The following is a 23,371-nucleotide window of genomic DNA, read 5'->3' as shown; positions in this document are numbered from 1 at the left end:
TTAAAATGCATGCATCTGCATATACATATTAATAAAAATCTGGCTGCGTTTTCATAACTAAAAAATACATTTTATGCTTTTTTTCTAGAATATAAACACATGCAGGCAGGCATCTACGTATACACCGCGGCATGCAAACATCCCTTATTCCCAACTCAACCTGCAGCACAATCAAGGGAATCACCATTGGCACAAAAAGGGGAAGGCTGCCCGGAGAGGAGATGGGGTTTTCTGAAGCTTTAAAGGACAGGAGGAAGGGCTGGCTGGCCATGTACATGACCATTATTTTTGTTACGCTTCCCATCTTTCAAATGCTCCCAAAAGAGGGCCCAGTGTATTTAATTGCAAGGAAAAAGCATGTGTTCTAGGCCTCAATCTAGCAAAATAGTTTAAGTATGTGAGTAGTCCTAGTGAAATCCTGAGACTACATATATGCCTAAGTGCTTTGCTAGACTGATGGTCCTTACAGAGACAGCAAACAGAGCATGTGTTTGCTTCTTTGGAATGACAAATATTCAAGCCTCATGTACACTGGGAAAATTGGGACAAACAATTCACCAGCAATGTGGTTTTAATAGCGATTTTGACCACTGTGCTGTTAAATTCAGCTAAGTGCATGTCTATGCAACACAGTGATAAAAAAACATAGCCCTGACTAGACTACAGCCTCCACTGTTGCCATCCCCAGTGGAGAATTACAGATGCCATTTTTCCTAGTGTAGATGCAACCTTTGTGTAACTAAATGGTGCTTCCAGCTTTAACAAGCAGAGACTGAGCGAGCGCCATTCATTTTCCTTTTGATTTCAGGTTGGGGTTGTACATGTAACATTGGATTAGTGTTTTAAGTCATGCAAACGTACACAACATTCCTCCTCTTGCACTTTGGGTCTTGTAACTGCTTTAAGCTCTGCCAAGGTAGGCCAGGCTAGAGTACGGAACTATCCAATGTAACGCACTACAGCCACATTCCTCCTAATAGCTAGCAGGTCCATTCTCTCCAGGGAAAAGGGCGCATCTGGCACCCTGTTACTTCCATGTTGTCAGCTGGATGTATGGTATGACTGTGCACACATTTTAGTTTATACAATCAGCTCACTTTCTAGTATTACTGGGCAGGTTGTTGCAAGTATGATTTTGTTTGAACTTTAGATAAACATCTCCTAGGCAACTGATAGCTGTTAAGACAGAGGCTAATGGTTGAAGGTGCCTTTAGAGATTCTGAATACACTGAAATGTACACAAGTCTGAAGTATAGCAATTAAGCTCTGAGTAGTTCACACCAGTTTACAGGGGGAAGAATTCTGAATGCCAGCTGTTCAGCTGGAAGATCTGTTAGGGCCCAAACTTGCTCCCGTGGGAGTCACCGGGAATGGGAACAATCCCATCAGCATCATTCGCCCATTTTCGGAACACTGAGAATTGCATTCATCTTGGAAAGAGGCGAGGCCTTACCTCCTTCACCCTCTGCTGCTCACTGCTACACAGGAATGTCCCAAACAAGCAGCTGTACAGGTGGTCCAGAATGATCATCAGGAAACAGTCATTGAATTCAAATGCTGTAGGAAACTTCAAACACAACCAGGAATATTGCGTGTTTATTTTTCTTAGTACATTGCTTGTTGCTAATGAACACACATCCCACTGTAACAGCCAATCGTGTTAGTTAATGAGCTGAATATGTCCCCTATGCATTTCTAATGCAGGATTCGTTTGTGTTATTTGGCTGCCTCTGTCTCCAAAATCATACTACTACTTTCTCAGAGCACACGCTTCACTCAAAAATCTGCTTTACATGTGCAGTAAGGAATTCTGAGCAAAAGCCAGAGGCCTGAAGGGTCTGATCACTGTATTTATATACACCCAGAGCTGCTTAAACTGGAGCTTGCACAGGCTCTAATGCCAGAACTGTAAAGAGGTTATGAACAAAAGGGTGCAGCAGATATAAAATAAACAAACTCTAAGTAGGAATGAAAGCTCCATCTAGTTAAATGGAAACAATTCACGCATCCAATTGAGAGTTTTCCATGAGGCTGCAGCAGAAGGCCATGAAACTAGTTCACATGTTGGGAATAGGTCGTGGGAACCTAGGAATTGCCATCACATGCAAGGCCTTAACATTGGCTGAAGCCTCTAGGTGTACTGTAATACAAATGTATAACAACCATCTGAGCTGCTTGGAAAACAGTTACAAAACTTAACAACTTTTTTCCCTCTTTTGTTTTAAAAATAGTTTTTCAAAATTTCATCAGAACTTTTCTGAATATTGAATAATTCTGACTCCCTCTATATAGAGTGGAAAACCTGTGTGGGGAGAGTTGTGAAAACTGTCCACTTTTTTTTCGAGTCGGGGCAGAGCTATGCAGTAAGGAACATGGCCAGATCTGGAGTTATGGTGTGTGTGGATGGAGGGGGAGAGTGGGGGAGAGGAAGTCTCAGAGCAGGGCCAGAGGGAAGTGTGGGGGTGGGGTGATTTGAAACCATGTGGTGGTGGGGAAACACAAGGGGACAGCAAGAAATCTTGTTCTGTAACCCTTACCATCCTGTCCTCCCTGACTTCAGAGCCCTATTCCCAAGGCCAGATGATATAACAGGTCTTTCCCATCTCTGATGCCTAAGACTCTATGTCATCGGCTGCCGTTCAGTCCATCCCAAACACCTACTCCTCCCAAGGAACTTGATGGGAGAAGGGTTACGAAGACCACTGTAAAGGATGCTTTAGCAACATCCAAGAAAGGGACATGCTGCCACCTCTCCTGTTTGGCGACTGAAAAGTACCATCTAAAATGGCATTCCACTGCACCATTTTTATCATAGGTTGGTTTTTTCAATGGTGGCTAGGCACCTTTGTCAAAAGGATAAAAATACAACCTACAGGCCCTGGCGCAGAGGCCAAATGCAGAGTGGACACAGCGGCATGGCTCTCACTCTAAGCCGCTAGAGATGTTCCCTCCAGAGCAGAGGAATTTAAGTGGCCCTGCTCATACAGTACCTGGTCTGTGGGTAAAGAAGACACTCCAATGTTGATAACCATGCACAATTTAAGAGCAATGCATTCACTTTTAGAAGAGGTTAAAGTGAAACAAAACCCAACTGTCTTCAATCCCTTCTCCCCTCACACAATTAATGCCACTCAGGGAAAATAAAATTTTCAAAAGCCACTAAATGACTAAGGAGCCTCAGTCCTATTTTCAAAAGTGTCTTAGGCCCTTAGGCTCCTAAATCCCATATGCATTCAATGACAGGCTCCTAACTCACTCAGATACTTTTGACAATTGTACCCAAATGAAAACAGAAAAGAACAAAAAAGCCACACAAAAGATGCTGTATTTTAATTTCAAAGTTGAGCAGCAAGATCACTAGCCAGACGCACCCATCTAAGTCCTGCATAAAGCAAGTTAGCAGCTTAGAAATTTACCTGTCTTGTCATTTGCCAGACACAATCAATGAACTGGAGAAAAACGGGAGATCTGTCTGCATCTGCATGATTTTTATCACCATGGCCAACTCTCTGATACAAAACAAAAAAAAAACATGAACTAGTACAGTACTTCACAATGAAATAGCTTGGATTCTGTGTGCCTGGGTTACCAATGCAGCAGCCCGCAATAGCAGTAAGATGGTCTAAAAGTGTCCTGATTTTGCTGTGTTTATATTAGTAAGTGCAGAAGTTCTGGACAGCTATTCCTCTAGTCTTTGAAGTGAGTTCCTTTCTCAGGGACTTGTTAAGTGCACTTAAGAAAGAACTAAAAACAAAAGTGATCTAAATAGAAGCTCCAGATGTTATTCTGGCACTGACTTCATTTAACAGCTAGCGTTCAAAAGACTAGAAAAAGTTTAAACTTTTGTTCCTTTAAATTATATATATTATCATCATCTTCATTCAGTAGTACAGTATAATGGATCCAAGAGTTGCACAGAAACACAGCACCTAATGATAATTATAACATAGCACTTCCTAGCTGCCAAGCTCTGTACAAACACTAGCTCATCCTCACCACCCCATGAGAGGTAGTTACGAAAGTGTCCCTAAGAAGTAGGCCTCTGACACTGACCTTGCTGTGTGGCCTTGGGCAAATCACTTAAGGTCCCAATTCAGCAAAGCACTAAAGCCGTAGAGGTCGTAGAAGAGTTTTTAAACTAAAGGCTGGGGGAAGGCTAAAAGGTATGGAGGACCACACGGTTTGGACCGAGATATCCATTGGGGAGGATTTATTAAAGGGGATAATCTATATCCTACTAAAGAGGAGAGGATAGAAAATTGACAAAGTACAGGTAGGAACTCAAGAAAAAAATTAGATGAAAAAGAGTCCCATTCAGTTACATCCCATGAAGGCAGACAACTTAATATTGACAAATTTTATAAGTGCTTGGATACAAATGCTGAAGTCTAAATCCTAAAATGGGTGAACTTGACTGCCTGGTATTAAATGAGTATACTGATATAACAGCCCTCACAGAAACTTGGTGGAATGATAATCAATGGGACACAGTAATACCAGAGTACAAAATATATAGGAATGACAGAATAGGTCTATAAAAGGTGTGGTGAGAGTGAATAGAGAAGTGTTAGTTACCCCTTCATATAACACAAGAACCAGGGGTCACCCCATGAAATTAACAGGCAGCAGGTTTAAAACAAACAAAAGGAAGTACTTCTTCATACAATGCACAGCAAACCTATGGAACTCATTGCCAGGAGATATTGTGAAAGCCAAAAGTGTAGCTGGGTTCAAAAAAAAGAATTAGATAAGTTCAATGGCTATTAGCCAAGATGGTCAGGGACACAATCCTATCCTCCGGTTGTCCCTAAACCTCTGTTAGCCAGAAGCTAGGACTGGACGACAGGGGATGGACCACTCAATAACTGCCCTGTTTTGATCATTCCCCCTGAAGCACTTGACATTGGCCACTGAATAGTGGGCCAGATGGACCATTGGTCTGACCCAGTATAGCCACTCTTCTGGGCTTAAGCATGTAAGTAATAATAATACCTCTCTCTTATAGAATACTTTTCATATGTAGAGCTCAAAGTGCTTTACAAAGAAGATCAGCATCATCATCTCCATTTTATAGATGGGACTAATCATCTCCTTACAGTTTAAGCACCTGGTTTACTGTTTTGCTGGATTGGGCTCTCAATCACTCAACTACCTCAGTTTCCCCACATGTAAAATGGGGGATAATATCACAAGTATGCAGATGGAAAAACTGTTAAGTGACCACCCAAAATCACACAATGAAATCAGTGCCTTAGGTAATTATTAGATACAGTATTATATCAGATAACCTTAACCAACATCAACTGACTGCAGTCTAAGGACAATGAGCAAAAATCAACAAAGAATATAATGTGCCAGAATGCGTATCAGTGGCATTCACCTTTACTCTGTGAGCTCAGCTGTGATCAAGTAATGCTGATTAAAGGCACATATAGAACTATGTAACTAATCCAGTGAGATGCTCTTTGTTCAACACCCAGCAATTGAATCGGCTCAAAAGGCTATTGACTCACCAGCTGAAATCTGTGCCCAAAGCTCAGCCATTCCTTCTCCACAAGCACCTCGAACCCCCTTATTGTTCGATAGTAGCCATCGAGAATGAGCATGGACAGAGAAGTGAGCTGAGCTGTTCGGTCCCAGCCATCGCTGCAGTGCACAACCACGGAGGTTTTCCCCGACTCCACCTTATCAGCAATCCGAAGAGCGCCGGCAAGAATTAGCTGCGACACAGACAGGGCATTAGTGAAGTTTCTCCATAGAATATGAACTACAATTGGAGAATTGCCTGTGACACCTCTAGACAAGACAAGGGCCATGTCTGCGTCACAATTATAACTGAGACAGGGGCTTGGTTACAGGCTGGTTATGCCCCAGAGAGGTTACAAGTTGTAGGGCAGACATGACTCTGGAAGTGTCCCAGTAGCCAGATTAAATACTTGGACAGTCCAGGATTTAAACCCAGTTACCTGGACACAATTAAATCCCATCTACACTACAATTTTAAGCCTGTTTTAACCATGTCAGGGAACAGTGTTGCTGTAACCAAGTCCCTTGTCTCAGCTACAGCAGTAGTGTACATGGGAAAACTAGATTGGTTATATTTTGCCGAAGGAAGAAACTGGCAAGCCTGCTTTTCCAAAAGCAGCTCTGTACTATCCTTTTTTTTTTCGTGTAAATGCATAATTTCAGGGAGTTGACCTTTATGTGCCAACCCTGCAAATCCAGGTACTCTAATTTTGTCAGATGAGTGAGACTTGGGGTGTGTGTACATAGGGAAATTGGCTGGTATAACTATAGAGGAATAATTATTCCCACTGTAGCTAAACTGGTCAATTTCCCCATGTAGACAAGCCCTTGTTCCAAGTGTTAGTGCATTACACATTTTTACATTAATAGGTTATTCACCCCAAAAATTATCTATCTATGAACACAGGCACCCGTGGAATACTGATTTAATTTGGCTAAATATTTTCTGCCAACTGAACAGCTGACATCAAACTACTCAGCTATAAGGAACAGTGCAGGACAAACAACATAGGGTACTACTCTTCCCAAAGATTTGGCTTGCTATCTCCTACTTTTAGGCTTGAAACTGCTGGCTTTCCCTGGGACACCTGTGTAGTATGAACCCACATACAAAGTTTACATTTTGGAGAGGAGAAACCTTCACTGATTTTCAGAGAAATGACAACATATGATAAAAATCATAGGCCAAATCTAGTAAAAATCTATGTTAATGCGGCAGCTGGAAGCTTCTTATTTATAAGTAAATGGCTTTTTTTCTCTCTCTCTAGGGCTGTTTGCAACTGGGAGCCCTTAATACCCATCTAAAGCAGGGGAAGCTGATGGTACTCAGCACTTTACACAAATAAGTCCCTCATTTTTTTTCTCTCTCTTGGTTTATCAGGATTATAGAGCATCTTATTTGAAAAGATTTCCCTCCGGGGGATGAAAATGACTTAATAATTCATCTGGTGCCATTATATTTTCTCCCATACGACGTGAAAAACATATCTTTTCAGTGCAGATTACTTTTATAGAAGAGTAAGAAAAACAAGAGTGAAAGAAAGAATTAATATGAAGTTTCTGTGAGAGAGAACACTTGGACTTTGGCCCCAATCCTGCAAAGACTTACACACGTGCTTAGCTATATGCATGTGCTTAACTTTACTCACTATCATGAGTCCCAATGAACTTCCCATTGAGCACAATGGAACTCCGGAGAGTGCATGAAGTTAAGCAGATGTGTAAGTCTTTGCAGGATCAGGATCTTATTCTGTAATATTCTGAGTCTGAAATTAAACACGAAGTAGCAGCTGCCTTGCAACTGTCCCAGGAGTAGACAGACACTTCTGCTTTCAGACAGATACATACATCACGGATACTAACACACATGCACACCTTGATATGTTCCAGCCAATGAGTTGATTCCAAATTGGACAGCCAATGAGTCTCCTCAATGTTAGGATATACAATCTCCTTCAGTTTTCTCAATGATTCTCTCATAACATGAATATTGTGAATGTCCAAGAAAACTAATTCAGCATTCTGATAGGCATCCTCACTTTCATAACCCCCTCCTTTAGCCTGGGAAATAAAAACAAACCCATAGGAAATCATTAACAAAAATGTGTTTGGTCTTTCAACCCAGTAGCATTTACAGGACAGATATTATTTGATATGTATTATCAAAACAATTACAAATTGGCTATCAAAATCATGATGAAAGAAAGCAGGAAACAGACCTATGCATTGTATTCATTTTACAAATGGGGACAAGGCTATTCCTGTACATACTCTTAATAGAATTTTCCTGCAGAAATGGTTTTTCCTTAATACGGTAATTTTCACCTATGTTAAACTGCTGAATATCATGTACAGGTGTTAATTTTTCTTTTTGAAAATTATGAGTTACCACCCCTAAAGTTACAAATTCATCAGACTCACTATATTGCAGTCTGGCAGTCCCACTTTGGGATCCTATGGGAAAGGCTGCATTTTCCCCACAGGTAATTGCCTGTAAGGGGTGATGAACATAGAGAAAATCCAGAGCGTAGGCAGCAAAGGGATTCTCGCATGTAAACAAAGCTCGATAGCTATTGTATGCTACATAACATTAACGCACGGGTCTGGGCCTGGGCTGCCTTCCTAGTCATTCCATTGAATCTCTGTCTGGCGCGGAGAAATCACACGACAGGCCATCACATTTTCAAAAACAACCATGGATGTCAGGTGCTCAGCTTGAGGCATCTCAGGCCCTATTTTCAATGGTCCTGAACATCCACAGGTCCTGTTAAAGGCAACATGCGCAGAGGGAATCAGGCCCAAGCACAGAGAAACAGAAGCATCCAAGATTCAAGGTGCCAGAATCTCTGTTCTGAACTGCTGAGCAAAACACCCTGAACAAAGCCTGGTCTTAAACCCTCTGTGGCTGGCTCAGTGGTCTTTTCTTCCTCTACAGTTTGAGGCCCTGATCCTGCAACTGGATTCGTGCAGGTGGAGTTCCACTGACATCAGCAGGACTCGGTGCAGGTGGCACGGCTCTACCTGCGCGGATCTAGCTGCAGGATTGGAGCCATTGTCAATGCAACAATTCTATCATGGCAACCGCACCTTCATCCATTAAAGGAGGGTGGTAGGCTAGCTCTGAATTGCAACATCCCCTGCCACTGAGAGAGGAGAGCACATCTAACCTTATTGGCTACAGCATTAACGCTAGGCCGCGCGTCAAAGATGAAGATTTTATGGGACTGAGCATTGGAATCCATGATGGACTGAAGATACTTTTCATCCTCTTTGCTTCGCTTTCCGCTCACTCCAACCATCGGCTGGCTACAGCGCGTGATCGTAGCTTGGCTTTCGGGATGAATCCATGACAAAACCTTTAACAATACACAGGGGGAAAAAATGGAGACAAATTCAGTAGGACAGTGAAATGATTTACCTGTAGCCGATTCCATTGGATCCATTCCTTGTATTGATTTGGTTCCAGAGGATTGGATCAAATTAAGTCGTGACTGAATTAAAGTGACAGCACTGTCCTGTATTTTGTTCTTTCACTTCAGTACGTTCCCAAAGCTGGAACCCACTTACAAATGTATGAATATGCTTAAACCTGACTTTTAAATGGAGTACAGCTAATTCTCCTGCCATTCAGTTATGAGCTGAGTAAGACAGACCCCTTTTCACGCATGCCCATTGTGCTGAATTTTGTTTTAGTGTTCCTCATTTAAACTGTAAGCTCTTTTGGGCAGGGACTTGTCTTTTTATATATCTGTGAAGCAAATAGCATAATATTGGCTGCTTCTGAAATAAAGGTAATGATTATGACATTCCTTATTTACAACTTGATGTTAAATAAGAGTCTTCTTTAACAGTAATAAAGGACTTCAGAAAAAAAGTATTCAGTTACACCTCCCCCCAAAAAATCAGAAAAGGCAGAAAATTCTGAATAATTAACAGGGCTAATTTTGTATCCTAGAAAATTAAGTCTGGATTTAGTTCAATTTTCTTATCTTCTTAGCACTTCAGTTTAGTCTATGTCTCTTTCATGACACTAATTCCACAGAAAATGCTGCCTTCAAACTCCTTGCAGAGGTCTCCCCGTTGCTTTTATTATCCATCAATCATTTGGGTTTGCTCCATGGCATCCTCTTTGTCTGATCATTGCATTATTTATGGTACAAAGGTCTTTATAAAACCACATCAAAGTGTCTTCCTTTGTCATACTCACTGGTATGCGACCCCTTGATCTGAAAGATGCCACTCTCTTTAATTCTTCATCTGGAATATTCACGGGCACGACTAGAATGGCAGGATATGTATCACACAGCTCGTAGCGCTCGTTAATCTTGGTTATTCTCCAGCTTTCATTGGGAATTCCCTGCATATGAAACAACACTAGTTTAGAAAATAAACTACTACAGGGTCCCCAACCCAAGGAAAAGAGACCAGTGGACTTTGCCGTCACTTCTAAGAATTCAAATTCAAGGGCACAAACAATCGAGTCTGTATTAAGGAAGGAAACTTATGGCAGCAACGCAGATTGTATGAAATGGCCGGTTACCTCCCTTGTCTTTGTGATGAGTTGGTAAAGTGCTCCCCTGCAAGAGGGACAGTGATTTAGTTCATGGAGACAGAGCAGTGGAGAATATGAGGGAAGGTGGGTAAAACTACAAGACCCAAAATCACACTCATGGAAAATATACTGTGAAGCAATGCTTTGAGAGCAACTTTGTCCCTGCTCCCATTGTGGCCCCTAACGTAACAAGCTGGAGGAACAGTTCATGACTATAGAGCACAGGATAGACGCTGGCTAGCCCAAGCTTCTCTTCTTCTCTGTTGCTCAGCCCAACCTTGGATGGTGCCCCAGTGATGCTCGCCTTTTTGGTGAGTGGGAGAGTGGGGATGGGAGCCACCAGACAAGGTGAAGGGGAGACCAGAAGGGAGAAGGGTCAGTAAAGCACATGGAAAAGAGAAGGGGTGAGGGGAGAACAGATAATGGAAAAACGAGAGAGAAAATAAAGGTGCAATGTTAGCAGCTGCGTCAGGACATGGTTCAGAGGACACAGGGTTCCCATCAACCAGTCCACCGAGCCAAGTTCATAAGGAACTGAGCAGCTCTGGTTTAGGGTGTCCACACACCAATTCTGTTTTGACAACTGTTTTGGCATGTGGCTGCACCTGTGAATTCTGGGATCCAGAAGCACTTTTTCCTATAGCGCCCAGTGTGGCAGTTGTGGAACTAGTATGTAATAATCTAAGAATACGGAGATGGAAGAGTTTTATGAACACTGAAAGGGGCCTGGTCAGCGAGGTGAGGCTACTGTATAACTACGGTAGGTTATTAGAATTTCCTGTATGACTGTACTGATCTAACTTGTATTGGGAGCAGTGGAGTGTTTATTATATGCCTGTAAAGCTTGAATTCAATGGGGGCTGAGCAGGAAGGCAACACAATGGCTTGCCAGATGAGAACATCCTGGCACACTTGGAAGAGAATGAGGGAGGCTATGAGTTGCAAGGATTCTTCCTACCTCCTGTCTCTGTCAAGCTGCACGCCTTGTTTTGCTAAAGCGGGGCCAGAGCCGGCTCCAGGCACCAGCATTCCAAGCAGGTGCTTGGGGCGGCAATCTGCAAGGGGCGGCAGTCCATGTGTTTTTGCCGCCCAAAGCAGCGCGCCGAATTCGCGGGGATAGTCTGTGTGCTGTTAGGGTGGAACGCGCGTTTCCACGGCGGCGGCAATTCGGCGGCAGCTTCTATGTTCAGCTGCCCGCGGTGGCAATTCGGTGGCTTCTGTCTGCTTGGGGCGGCAAAAACAGTAGAGCCAGCCCTGAGCGGGGCATTAGCAGATCAAAGGGCTATAAACAGTTACAAAGGGACTGGATTCCTGTGAAGGGAGGTGATTAAAGGACTGAGTAAGATTTAAAGTGACACTCCCGGAAGCAGGGAGCAGCAGTCAGTGAGATCTGACAGGGAGACAAGCTGACACACACAGAGAGGTATGGATGCCTGGTAGGGAGATGGTTTATCTTCTCCGGTAGGCTAGCACCACTTACAGTCCCTGAACTCAGGAGCATCAAAAGTTGCATCTGTGCATAGTCCCTGCGTGAGGGCACAGGGAGGAAAGCAACGTATGCCCCCTCCATTCAGGGGCCAGACACAATCTGCCTCATAGTATTGACTCACACTATTCTTTAATCACTTACTTACATTTACATCATCTAAACATGCAGCATATAAACTTTTATTCAACTGAATCACTCCCCCTGCTGGTCACATGGTGAAAGTGCAGACATTGAATCAGACTGGGTATGATAGCCACAATCCCATAAAGCACATGTGCTTAAAGTTAAGTATAAGCAGTGGTGAGCTGGAGCCGATTCGCACCGGTTCTCAAGAACCGGTTATTAAATTTAGAAGCCGTTATTAAAGGGGCCAGCGGATGGACAAGCTCTGGTCCGTGGGCCACATCCAGCCTGTGGGACCGTCCTGTCCCAGGCCCTTTAAATTGCCACCAGAGCCCCGCTGCTGGAGCCCTGGGGTAGGGCTGCGGGGCTCTGGAGGCTATTTAAAAAGTCCAGGGCTCCGGCTCCTTCTACTGCGCCGGCCCTTTAAATAGCCATGGGAGCCCCGTCGCTTCCCCAGGGCTCCCACGGCTATTTACAGGACTGGGGCAGTAGAAGCAGGGAGCCCCGGGCCCTTTAAATAGCCCCTGGAGTCTCGGGCTGCTGCTGCTACCCCGGTGGGGAGGGGGCGCTTACCTTACAGGGTAGGCTGGGGCTGGCTCTGACTCCCTCAGCCACGCCCCTTCCGCCCTAGGCCCCGCCCCTTCTGGGGGCTAGAGCTGGCCCCAGCGTACTGGTAAGTCACTGGACTTACTTTCACCCCTGGTCTCGGGAGGGGGTGGTTAGGGGACAAGGAGTGGGGAGGGGTTGATGGGTTGCAGGTTTTGAGGGGGGCAGGACGTGGGTTGGGTTGGGGTCAGATGTGGGGAGAGGAGACAGGAAAGTGGGGCTTGTACTCACCGTGCGGTTCCGTACCAGGTCTTTGGCGGCGGGGGTGAAGAACCCGCCGTCGAAATGCCAGCGAAAACCCGGAGCGAGTGAAGACCCCCCTGCTGCCGAAGTGCCGCCGAGGACCCAGTAGGGAACCGGTTATTAGGATTTTGGGAGCTCATCACTGAGCATAATTACTTTCCACTGACTAGTCTCATGCTTAAAGTTAAGCATGAGCTTAACTGCTTTACTGGATCAGAGTCTAATTGAGGGCAGATTCTACACTAAGCCTGGTTTTGAAACATTTCCGATCAATTCCTGTTTTCCTTTCCTAGGAAATGTTCCCCTTTAAAAATCTGTTCTCTTTCTCTACCTTTCTGCTTCTGGGTAAGCATTGATGCTCTTCCCTCTACAGCACCACTGCAAGTACCTTTTCCTATTTGTTTGTTCTGAAACCTGCATGCTGTGGTTCCACCACGCATCTAACCAGAGCATAATATCATTCCAGCACGCCTTCCTTAGGGAAACATCTCACATTTCAAGCTTCAGAACCCCTTGTAAGATTTTCCAATTGCTCCCCACCTTGTTTGAAATTGAAAGCTTTACGTTATTCCTAAATAATCTAGAAGCCTTTTGGGTTTAGCTGAATTTTATTTGTTTGGCAGTTCTGTTTCATATTTTGCCAGTCAGTGTGTAATAAAAATCAGGGAGCAATTTCAGTTTGAAATTTAATTTTCCACATATGATCTCAATTACCAACTCAGACCCAAGCCTCTCTGAGGTCCTTTTGTTCTCTACACGTTGTTTATTATTCTCCGTCATTTTATGTGACCAATAATTTTTAATAAGTTACACATTTTCTCTCTTTTCTCAGGGACATTTACAGAGTCGTTTTGGGTTCACTAAACATCCTTCCTAATCTCCAGGATCTCTGTTGTAGCAATGTCCTCTAGATCATTTATACAAATCTGAAGAGATCACATCACATCCATGGTTTCAAACACATCTGGCATTGGCAACCCTATCCTCCTCCTGAAGTCAGGCCTTTTCTGAATGCCTGACAGCTGGATTCTACTTGTTGCCCTCTACTAAATTAAATTAAATTAAAGAAAAATTAATGGAGATATCCCATCTCCTAAAACTGGAAGGGACCTTGAAAGGTCATCAAGGCCAGCCCCCTGCCTTCACTAGCAGGACCAAGTACTGATTTTGTCCCAGATCCCTAAGTGACCCCCTCAAGGACTGAACTCACAATCCTGGGTTTAGCAGGCCACTGCTCAAACCACTGAGCTATCCCTCCCTCCTGCACCCAGTGGGAGAAGATTCACTTGGTCTGTGAGATGCCAATTAACATGTAAGACCATGGGTCCCCATAGAATCAGTGCACTGCTTGTGCCAAGACCAGCTCTCAGAATTTTTTAAATCCATTCCAGAGGTTCTCTAGATAACACATACATTTTGCCTCTGTGATTTCTGTTCACACTTTATATGGTCACAGACAGGTAATCTCATTATCAAATTTGCTATATTATCCCAGTTTTGTTACAATATGCACAAATCCCAGTACCATGCCAGGAACACAATACTGATTTATTAATGGACAGTTATTATTTTATCAAGAATATTATATTATTTACACATTATCCAATGTATTCAATAAGATTCAAGTAAAGAGTCAAAACAAGGATTAGACACTTACACAGACCCAGACAATGAGAACATCCAGAGTTACAAACAGCAATAAATAAATAAATAAATTGAAATACCCCAAAGTTTGGCAAGGGACATATACCCTCATGATTCAGGACCTAAGCAAACCTCTAATTAAAGGGGGCCAGGTCATACCATAACTGCCTATTGAAGGGTTGCTTGTGTCTTGCTCTTTAGCAGCTGGTACCAACCATTTTTGAAGACAAGATGGATGTTGGAGAGGGGGGGGGATAGCTCAGTGGTTTGAGCATTGGCCTGCTAAATCCAGGGTTGTGAGTTCAATCCTTGAGGGGGCCACTTGGGGAACTGGGGCAAAATCAGTACTTGTTCCTGCTAGTGAAGGCAGGGAGCTGGACTCGATGACCTTTCAGGGTCCCTTCCAGTTCTAGGAGATGGGATATCTCCATTAATAATAATAATAATAATTATTATTATCTGGTATGGTAATGACTATGTTCCATCACAGTCAGAATTCAGATCATGCCTTGTCTTCACTGCAAAACCCAGGTGTGTTTTCACACCGAGATAGCTGGCTCGATGTAACATCCTAGAGGAGACAAGGCTTTGTAATTTTTACCTTAATGTAACTAGTCAAGGTAAACCCTAGGCTTGAGGGATGGGGTGGGGGAAGAAAGATGGTTGATCTCAACTATATATATACCTGAGCGTTGTCTCCCCTCTGATTTTACACTGAGAGAGTTATCTCAGTGCAAATAACCCACTTTTCTTGCAGAGAAGACATAATCCGAGGCAGTATTTACACTAGGAAGAAGTTGGTAGGGTTCCCCCACCCTGCGCCCTGAAAGTCTACACTGCAATTTTATAGCCTGGCAGCCGAAGCCCCACAACCCCAAGTCAGCTGACCCAGGGCCATGGGTCTTTTATTGCAGTGTAGACGTACCCCTAGAGTTCGTTACCTCAAGTTAACTGATTGCCAATTAACTCAAAGTAATTAACAGCTTTGTAAAGGCCAGTCTGGATACACTCCAAACCTTTGTTCCAGACTACGAACATTTGTACCTTACCCTGCCTAGGCTGATCCCTTAAAATAGCCCCCAAGACAACATACAGTATCTATTTCATCCTTTATATGGATTTTCTCCTTCTAACTTCCTACTTAAATCATTTAAAAATACTCTTTAAAGAAACATTTTTTTATTTAAAAAGAAAAACCCTGAGGAAACTGTAAATGTATAGAAAAAGGATTCAAACTAATTAAAGCACGATGGAAAAACCGTAACCCATCACTGAATAGGGGCTGATTTACACTGAAAACTTACATTGGTAGAGCTATGTCTCTCAGGATGTAAAAATCCTCTTACCCCTGGTGTAGACAGTGCTAGTCTGCCAGAAGAATTCTTCCATCGACCTAGCTACCACCTCTCGGGCAGGTGAATTAACTACAGCGATAGGAGAACCTGGTAGTGGTTTTCTAGACATACCCTAGAAAGTTCAATGGGCTTGTGTCTCCACTAGCAAAATTAGCACTCATTTCAGCAGCCGCCAGCAACCGTGTAGCCGATAGTGTAGACAGGGCCACAGGCGTTTTTACCACATTATCCTGAAAACAGCCGGCAACCTGAATCCCATTTACGCTAATGTTTAAGGTGTTGTTACTGCTTGTGCAGCTGTACCTCTGCTATCAGTTACTGAAACATGCTGACCAATGCCCTGATCCTGCAGACACTTCTGAGTCGGGTTATTCCTCCTTACATACAATCAGTAATTATATTCCAGCAAAGACCTTAACTTTCGAAGAATAACGTACAGGAGCAAGGATGTGAAACAAGCACCTACCTGTCTTCTGTATTCCAAAATAGGATCATACACCTTCCAGCCATTTTCAGGGAAAACCTCTCTGTATTCAAATGCAAAAAGGGGCTGAGAGAAAGAACATTTAGCATTAAATACTCAAAGTTCATTTTTCATGCTATCTGACATCTCAGATAATAACCTGCGACTCTTCTTTTGTTTCTACTACACTACTTTTCTTTAAGCCTTTGTAAAGTAATTGACACTCCCTTTCTACAGTGTAATTAACACACTAATGTACATTCTTCCATGTTCATTATCACACTGATCCATTACCTCCTACATCACAGGGACAAAACGTGTTTATTATTAAAAGAAAATGACTTGTGTGGCAAGAAGGCTCCTCTCACACATTATGTAGAAGTACATCCTTTACCCACCAGCATCTAAAGCAGTGGTTCTCAAACTTTTGTACTGGTGACCCCTTTCACATAGCAAGCCTCTGAGTGCGGCCTCCCTTATAAATTAAAAACACTTTTTTATATATTTCACACCATTATAAATGCTGGAGGCTAAGCGGGGTTTGAGGTGGAGGCTGACAGCTCATGACCCCCCGTATAATAACCTTGCAACCTCCTGAGGGGTCCTGACCCCCAGTTTGAGAATCCCTGATCTAGAACAACAACTGCATGGTCATCACATCCTTGAATGGACCAGCTGTTCTGCAGACGTGAGAGTAGTCAGCCAAATATTGACTGTGAACCTCTGACAGATTTAAAAGGCAACAGAGGGTCCTGTGGCACCTTTAAGACTAACAGAAGTATTGGAGCATAAGCTTTCGTGGGTGAATGCCCACTTCATCAGACCATTCATGGCATTCACCCACGAAAGCTTATGCTCCAATACTTCTGTTAGTCTTAAAGGTGCCACAGGACCCTCTGTTGCTTTTTACAGATTCAGACTAACACGGCTACCCCTCTGATACTTGACAGATTTAATTGTATCCTGAACATTTTGCTCCATTACAAGCAAGTGAGCATCAGTGAGAAAACTCCCCGCCCAGGCTTCTCAAATAATTGTACAGTGACACAGAGGAGTTGCATTTCCTTTACACATGAAGAAGAATATACTATACTATATTTCAGTTACAAAATATGGCATGTTCCTGCAACTGCTTGCATGTGGACGCACCCACCAATCTGTCTGTACAGAGCCCCACTGAAATAAGTAGGTCCCACTCAAGCGTGGCACAGGTGAGTTCTCTTGCTGATGCTCACATCAGCGGGTCTCCCTGGTGCAGGCACGGAATGCACATGCACACAAAGTTGCAGGATTGGGGAATTTATGAACCATGCATTCTCCCTTTGCTCAAACAATTTCATGTAAAATGTGACAAACTGCTGCTCTCACTCCCATAAAGTCAATGAAAAGACTCCCGTTGACTTTAGTAGAGTTGGATCAGGCTTTGAGGCTGTACAGGCATTTAATAACTATTAATAAATAATCAATCATTTACACTTACAGAATACTTTCCATTTAACATGGCAATGCTTTACATATATTAATTAATAAAGTCTCAGCACTCCTGGGGAGTAAGCAATTTAGTATTATTATTTTAGAAATGAGACAAAAAAGTGACTTGCCCAAGGTCATCTTGGACATCACTGACAGATACAGGAACAGAATCCAACCTTAGGACTCCTGATCTTGTGCTTTAATCACCAGACCAGACCTCCTGTCTTTTCAACACACCTGGAATTCCAGAAGACCTCCTTCTAAGCAGCGTTTTGTCCACACAGGGTATGTCTACGCTGCAATTAAAAACCTGCGGCAGGCCTGTGCCAGCTGACTCGGGCTAAGGGGCTGTTGAATTGCACTGTAGATGTTCAGGTTCTAGGACCCTGAGAGATGGGAGGGTCCCAGAGCTCTGGCTGCAGCCCAAGCCCAAACGTCTACACGGCAATTAAACACCCTCTTAGCCTGAGCCCCTTAGCCCAAGTCAGCTGGCACAGGGTAGACATACCCAGAAAGGATTTAAGATCAGCATTTCTCCGCTCACAAATAAAATCGCCCCATAAAAATAGTGCATTATCTGAACAAAGCTGTGCACCAACATTCTGCATCTTCCAGTAACAACAGGAGAAATACTTACCAAATTATTGGAAACTGGAAAAGCGTATTTCATTAAGTTCTCAAATATGGATCGCCTAGTTCGTCCCTCAGGTTTATGAGCAAACCGTAAGTTTCGAATGTCCTAGAAAAGTTAAACAATCCATGACATCAAACTGTTATTATCTTAAATACAACTTGAATGTGCATAGTGATTCCGAGGAATCCAAGGAGAATTGAAATACAGAATTGTAACCCGGGTTTCTACATCTGAACAGTTTCTATGAACAAGGTCAATAGTCCGGCTAGATCACGAAGACCAATATATTGGTCTACCTGAAGGGGGGTTCCAAAGAGGATGGAGCTCGGCTGTTCTCAGTGGTGGCAGATGACAGAACAAGGAGCAATGGTCTCAAGTTGCAGTGGGGGAGGTCCAGGTTGGATATTAGGAAACACTATTTCACTAGGAGGGTGGTGAAGCACTAGAATGGGTTACCTAGGGAGGTGGTGGAGTCTCCTTCCTTGGAGGTTTTTAAGGCCCGGCTTGACAAAGCCCTGGCTGGGATGATTTAGTTGGGAATTGGTCCTGCTTTGAGCAGGGGGTTGGACTAGATGACCTCTTGAGGTCCCTTCCAACCCTGATATTCTATGATTCTATGATATTGTACTCTCCTACAAAACCAAAATTCTGAAGCTAGAAGAAGCCAGGTTCACTACATTTTACCCAAAAGGGAGAAACTCCTCACCCAAAACACAGAGATTTGTAGTAAACAATTTAAGAGCCTTTAGTAACCAATGGAAAATGGTGGTCACACTAGAAGTGTTCATATACATGAATATCCCTCTTTCATGTATGAGGAGTCAGGCCAAAAGAAAAAACGAGAGAAACAGCTACAGAAAATAGACGGCTGCCTTGCCTGGATCTGGATCCTGCTTCTCACGCAGAGTAAATTTCAGGAGACATAGTGTCCAGAGAAGACAACAACTATGGTGCATTGAGGAAGCAACTAGAGGATTTGTCTCAGATTATATCCAATTCCCTCAACTAAGCATGTTCACAGTTTGGGAGTCTCGATAGAATCCCAGCTGCTCAAACAGTAGCAGAGACCAGGACTGCCTTTTTTCCAATCATTTGTCCAGGAGGCTGTAGTACCCTTTCCTCTTGGACTTGGGCCTTGTCCTAAAGGCCTGAGTTCAGTTTACTTCAGAAACCGCCTTTCTCCCCATACAATACGACCACTGCTTTGGCCAACAGGGGTGCCTGAGCCCGAGCTCCCCTGCTGTATAAGGGAAGGAACTACAGCTACGGTGTTGCCTTTGGAATTCATTTTTCCCCTTCCCTACCTTGGTCTGACATAGCCCAGCTTTGATGATCTTCTGGGCACGAAACAACATCTGCCGTTGTGTGCAATCATTTATGGTGGCTGACCGGGGTTAGGTAGGGGGTTTATTTATTTATTTATTTATTTATGGACTGGTTAAGTAGTGCCTAGATGTTAAGAGGATGATATGCTGGTTGTATTAAGATTGTACAGTTAATTGATCCAAGATTGCTGGACGGGTATTCTTTTGAATTTATTAAATTGAAATAAATGAATAAATAAATCATTCAACAAAGGCCCTGGATCCCCTTGTCCTTCCCTTGCCATGGACTATGTACAAGAGGTGAAGACTGGTTAATGATCTGGAAGGAGATTCGTGTGCTCTCTAGGGCTGGTAGGGAATTTTTCAACTAATCATTTTTTTGTTGGAAAATGCTGAGTCATTGACACCAAAACTTTTCATGGAAATATATTGGTTTTGATAAAACTTTCATCAGGAAAGTTTTTTGGGTCCAGGATGGAATTTCGGGTCAAAACCCATCCCATAATACCCCGACTCAGTGGAGCTACTTGAACCTGGATCGCCCACATCCCACGGGATTGGCCTACAGAGTCAGTTTCTCTCTCTCACACACACAATCTCCCCTGTAAGAGCTGTTTCAGTGAGCCCCTCCTGAGAATGCCTCAGAGAGCAATGGACAATGGAGGCCCAGTGACTCAGCAGGGCACGTAGAACATGTGATCCTTGATTCCATGTTTGAGACAGTAACTTTCCATACACATTGGCTGAGGATATAAATGGAGACTGTGACACCACCTCTTTGCCTCTTTCCTGCTCCACCTTTCTGGATTATGATTTCTAACAAAGGGAAGCTTTGAACAATGGACTGAGGACCCCCAATCTTTTGGGTGATGCAGAGAGACTTATTGCAAAATAGCAGATTTAACATCACTGCTATTATCCTGGTCTACAAACTCTGAAATCAACTATGATGTATATGATTCACTTTAAGCATTTAATAACTCTCTTCCCTTTTTTTGTATTAATAAATCTTTAGTTTTCTAAAGGATTAGCTACCAGTGTGGTTTTGGATAAGATCTGACCTGGGGTGGGTGTCTGGTTCTTTGGAACTGGACAAACCTAATATATGTGATTTCTAGTTTTAATAATCATTTATCACAGAAGTCTGGTTAGTCTCGGTGGTGCATAAGGGGCTAGAGGGCCTGAAGGGAACTGTCTGTGGCTCCATAATGACTAGTATAGTATTTTGGAAGCATACATTTGTCACAGGCTTGCTGAAATCTTATTATAGGGTGTCCACCAGTTTGGGGAACATGCCCTGTTTTCTGGCAGTCTGAGCTTGGTGCTCTTACCTGTGTCCCATACCAGGCAGCGGGACACCTTCTTTAAAAAGAAATCTTTTCCCCAGGCCCACTTACCTTGCATACAATCTCCAGTCCATAAGAATTCTCACCACGGCTGGAAGCACCTCCAATTTTCTCCACTCTGTTGATCACACCTAAAGAAGCATCTAGGACAAATGGTGGGTCCTGGAGACAGTTGAAATTTGTTAGTTTAAAAGGAAAAAACAAATGAACCAACCACCAAAACATATAACCGCTATTTATACAGAGTCATAACGGAGGGCCCTGCGCTTCAGAACATACAGTAGACCAAGGAATTAAATGGTTACAAAGCTTACCCTTTCCATGCTTTTGAAATATAGTCTATAGTTTGTAACAGTCAGGGTTCCTCTTACAGCTCCAGTGAACGGGCAGATGTAAGTCACATCTTTGGCTAATAAGTGAAAGAAAGAGAAAAGCAGCTAGTGCAAGTTTAAGGTTAATCTATGGGAGCAAAAACCTAATAGTAGTAACTTACATTTACAGTTTTGCGACTCTTACTCACATGGGAAGCCCCACTGAAATCAATGGCACGACTTGCATGAGCAGGTGCTCCCAGGTATGATCAAGGGTTGCACAATCCTGCCCGGAATTATAAATGCAATTTCCATTACTGTTATAAAGTAAGGCAGTGGTCCCCAACCTTTTTCGTCCAGCGGGCGCCAGACGACGAGCCACGGAGGACGTGGCGGTGGAGAAGCATCCGCCGAAATGCCGCCGACAAGCAGCAACGTCAATAGGCGTCACCGCCGACAAGCAGCAGCATCCAGAGGCGTCGCCGCCGAAAATCGGTGGCATTTCAGCAGCGACGCCTCTGGATGATGCTGCTTCTCGGCGGCATTTCGGCGGATGCTCGTCCACCCGCCAGGACGCGGGCGCACTTACACGCCCCGGCAGGTGCTGTGGCACCCGCGGACACCGCGTTGGGGACCCCTGAAGTAAGGGTTCAAAGTAAAGGCTATTTGTGCTCCGGTACAAAACTGAACCTGCATACAAATACCACCACATAAGCACATCTCTAGGTTACACACATTGCTTTCAATATCACTGTCTAGTCAATGCTTATCCAGAAATAAGGTAGAAGTTCGCAAAGGAAAGAGCCTCTAAGTTTTAGCACAAATCACGCACCACACTAACACCAATAGAAACCTTATGGAACAACTGTGCAATTTTAAGAGATATTTGTTTTACTACTAGCACATCAAAAAAAAAAAAATCAATCCTTTGATCTTTGTATGGGTGCACATGATGAGATGGATGAAATGTGTTGTAAATTCTATAACTAGAAAAAAGACGGGGGGAAAACAAAATAAAACAACAGTTCACAAAGAGAAGAAACCAGAAGTTGCATATGGTTACACAGTTGATTCATTAAAAAAACCTATTACTATTAAAGTTTATTAAACACCCTAATGAGGACTGGGGGCCCCCTTGTGTTGGACGTGACACAAACATAGAAAAGAGATCATCACTGCCCTGAAGGGCAAATAGTTAACGTTGTGTAAAAAAACAGCATCAAACTAAGCATGGATCCTGGTCAGTGCTGTGATACCAATTCAGATACCATCATAAATGCAAGAAGCCACTTTTCCCATGGCTGCTTTTAGCATGAGTAGGTCCTGATCCTTCAATTAACTCTCAGATAGTGACCTTCTGCATCTGACCGGTACAAATAATCATAGCTCCATTGAAGCCAATGGAGCTACACCAGTTTACACCAGCTGTGGATCTGACTGAAGGAGTTCATTTGCCAATGATTTTAATCTTTAATTAAGCAATAAAATCAATCTGCCACACATGATTATTCTTTGGTTTGAGTGATGAATACTCAAAACAGTCCCCTTCTGAAAAGGCGGTCAATGCTTCTCATTCATTCTAGGCAAGAGGTGCTGCTGGCACTCTACAGGGAACACTTCCCCTAACAACCCTTCTGTTTCATGTCAGTTAAAAATGCCAACAGTTAAGTGACTTTTTACCCGCTCCCCACCTTCAGTCGGTGCCACGCCACATCTCGTGTCACTAAAACACTCTGCAGGCTCTGTGCAACGGCACCAGCTTGCAGCACTCTGCAACGAGAGGTACAGCACTCCCTCACCGTCAGAGGCACAAACCATCTTTTCAGAAAAGGCTTATTGACTACAGCTGCCAAATCCAAGCAGCTCGCAAAGAACAGACCTCCTTTAGAAACCCTACCGGACCCATTTGTCACAGCACGTGACTCCCGGTGAAGTCAGTGGGAGAGCTTGCCTGGCAGTTTGGTGACAAGAGCGTGGGGATCACTGGGTTCCCCAGGTTGCCAGTGTTGGATGCCGGGTGGAATAAGTGCACTAAGCTCAGGGGTTGATGGGGCAGGACACGGGGGTGGGCTGAAGCAGTTTGTGTTGCTCATTACTGACCCCTTTGAACCAAGTCAGGAATTACACAGATAGGTTCCTATACTGACAGGCTAGACAGAGTCCTGATTGGTTACTTGAGGGTTCTTACAGAGGGTGGAGGCAGGGGTTGGAGTAAAGGAGGGAGCAGAGAATTTTTTATGGGGAAAAAAAATTGTTGAAAGTTGCAACCTATTTTCTCACT

At 43.6% G+C, this 23,371-nt stretch overlaps 1 protein-coding gene across 1 annotated transcript in view; it reads right to left on the bottom strand.

Moving 5' to 3' along the window:
- Nucleotides 1–23,371, bottom strand: part of MTMR2 (myotubularin related protein 2) — a 77,651-nt gene that overhangs the window by 2,652 nt on the left and 51,628 nt on the right. The window contains exons 4-13 of the mRNA XM_034758915.1: nucleotides 21,094–21,188; nucleotides 20,831–20,941; nucleotides 18,112–18,213; nucleotides 16,005–16,088; nucleotides 9,734–9,883; nucleotides 8,694–8,882; nucleotides 7,402–7,587; nucleotides 5,514–5,720; nucleotides 3,417–3,509; nucleotides 1,454–1,567 (exon numbers count right to left, since the gene is read on the bottom strand). Coding sequence (XP_034614806.1) covers nucleotides 1,454–1,567; nucleotides 3,417–3,509; nucleotides 5,514–5,720; nucleotides 7,402–7,587; nucleotides 8,694–8,882; nucleotides 9,734–9,883; nucleotides 16,005–16,088; nucleotides 18,112–18,213; nucleotides 20,831–20,941; nucleotides 21,094–21,188 — 1,331 coding nt within the window. The remainder of the gene's footprint in view (nucleotides 1–1,453; nucleotides 1,568–3,416; nucleotides 3,510–5,513; nucleotides 5,721–7,401; nucleotides 7,588–8,693; nucleotides 8,883–9,733; nucleotides 9,884–16,004; nucleotides 16,089–18,111; nucleotides 18,214–20,830; nucleotides 20,942–21,093; nucleotides 21,189–23,371) is intronic.

Source organism: Trachemys scripta, chromosome 1 (genome assembly GCF_013100865.1).
Source record: "Trachemys scripta elegans isolate TJP31775 chromosome 1, CAS_Tse_1.0, whole genome shotgun sequence".
In the NCBI taxonomy this organism is placed as follows: domain Eukaryota; kingdom Metazoa; phylum Chordata; order Testudines; family Emydidae; genus Trachemys; species Trachemys scripta.
Note: the sequence above shows the minus strand (reverse complement) of the source record. Positions and strands in the feature narration are given on the sequence as shown.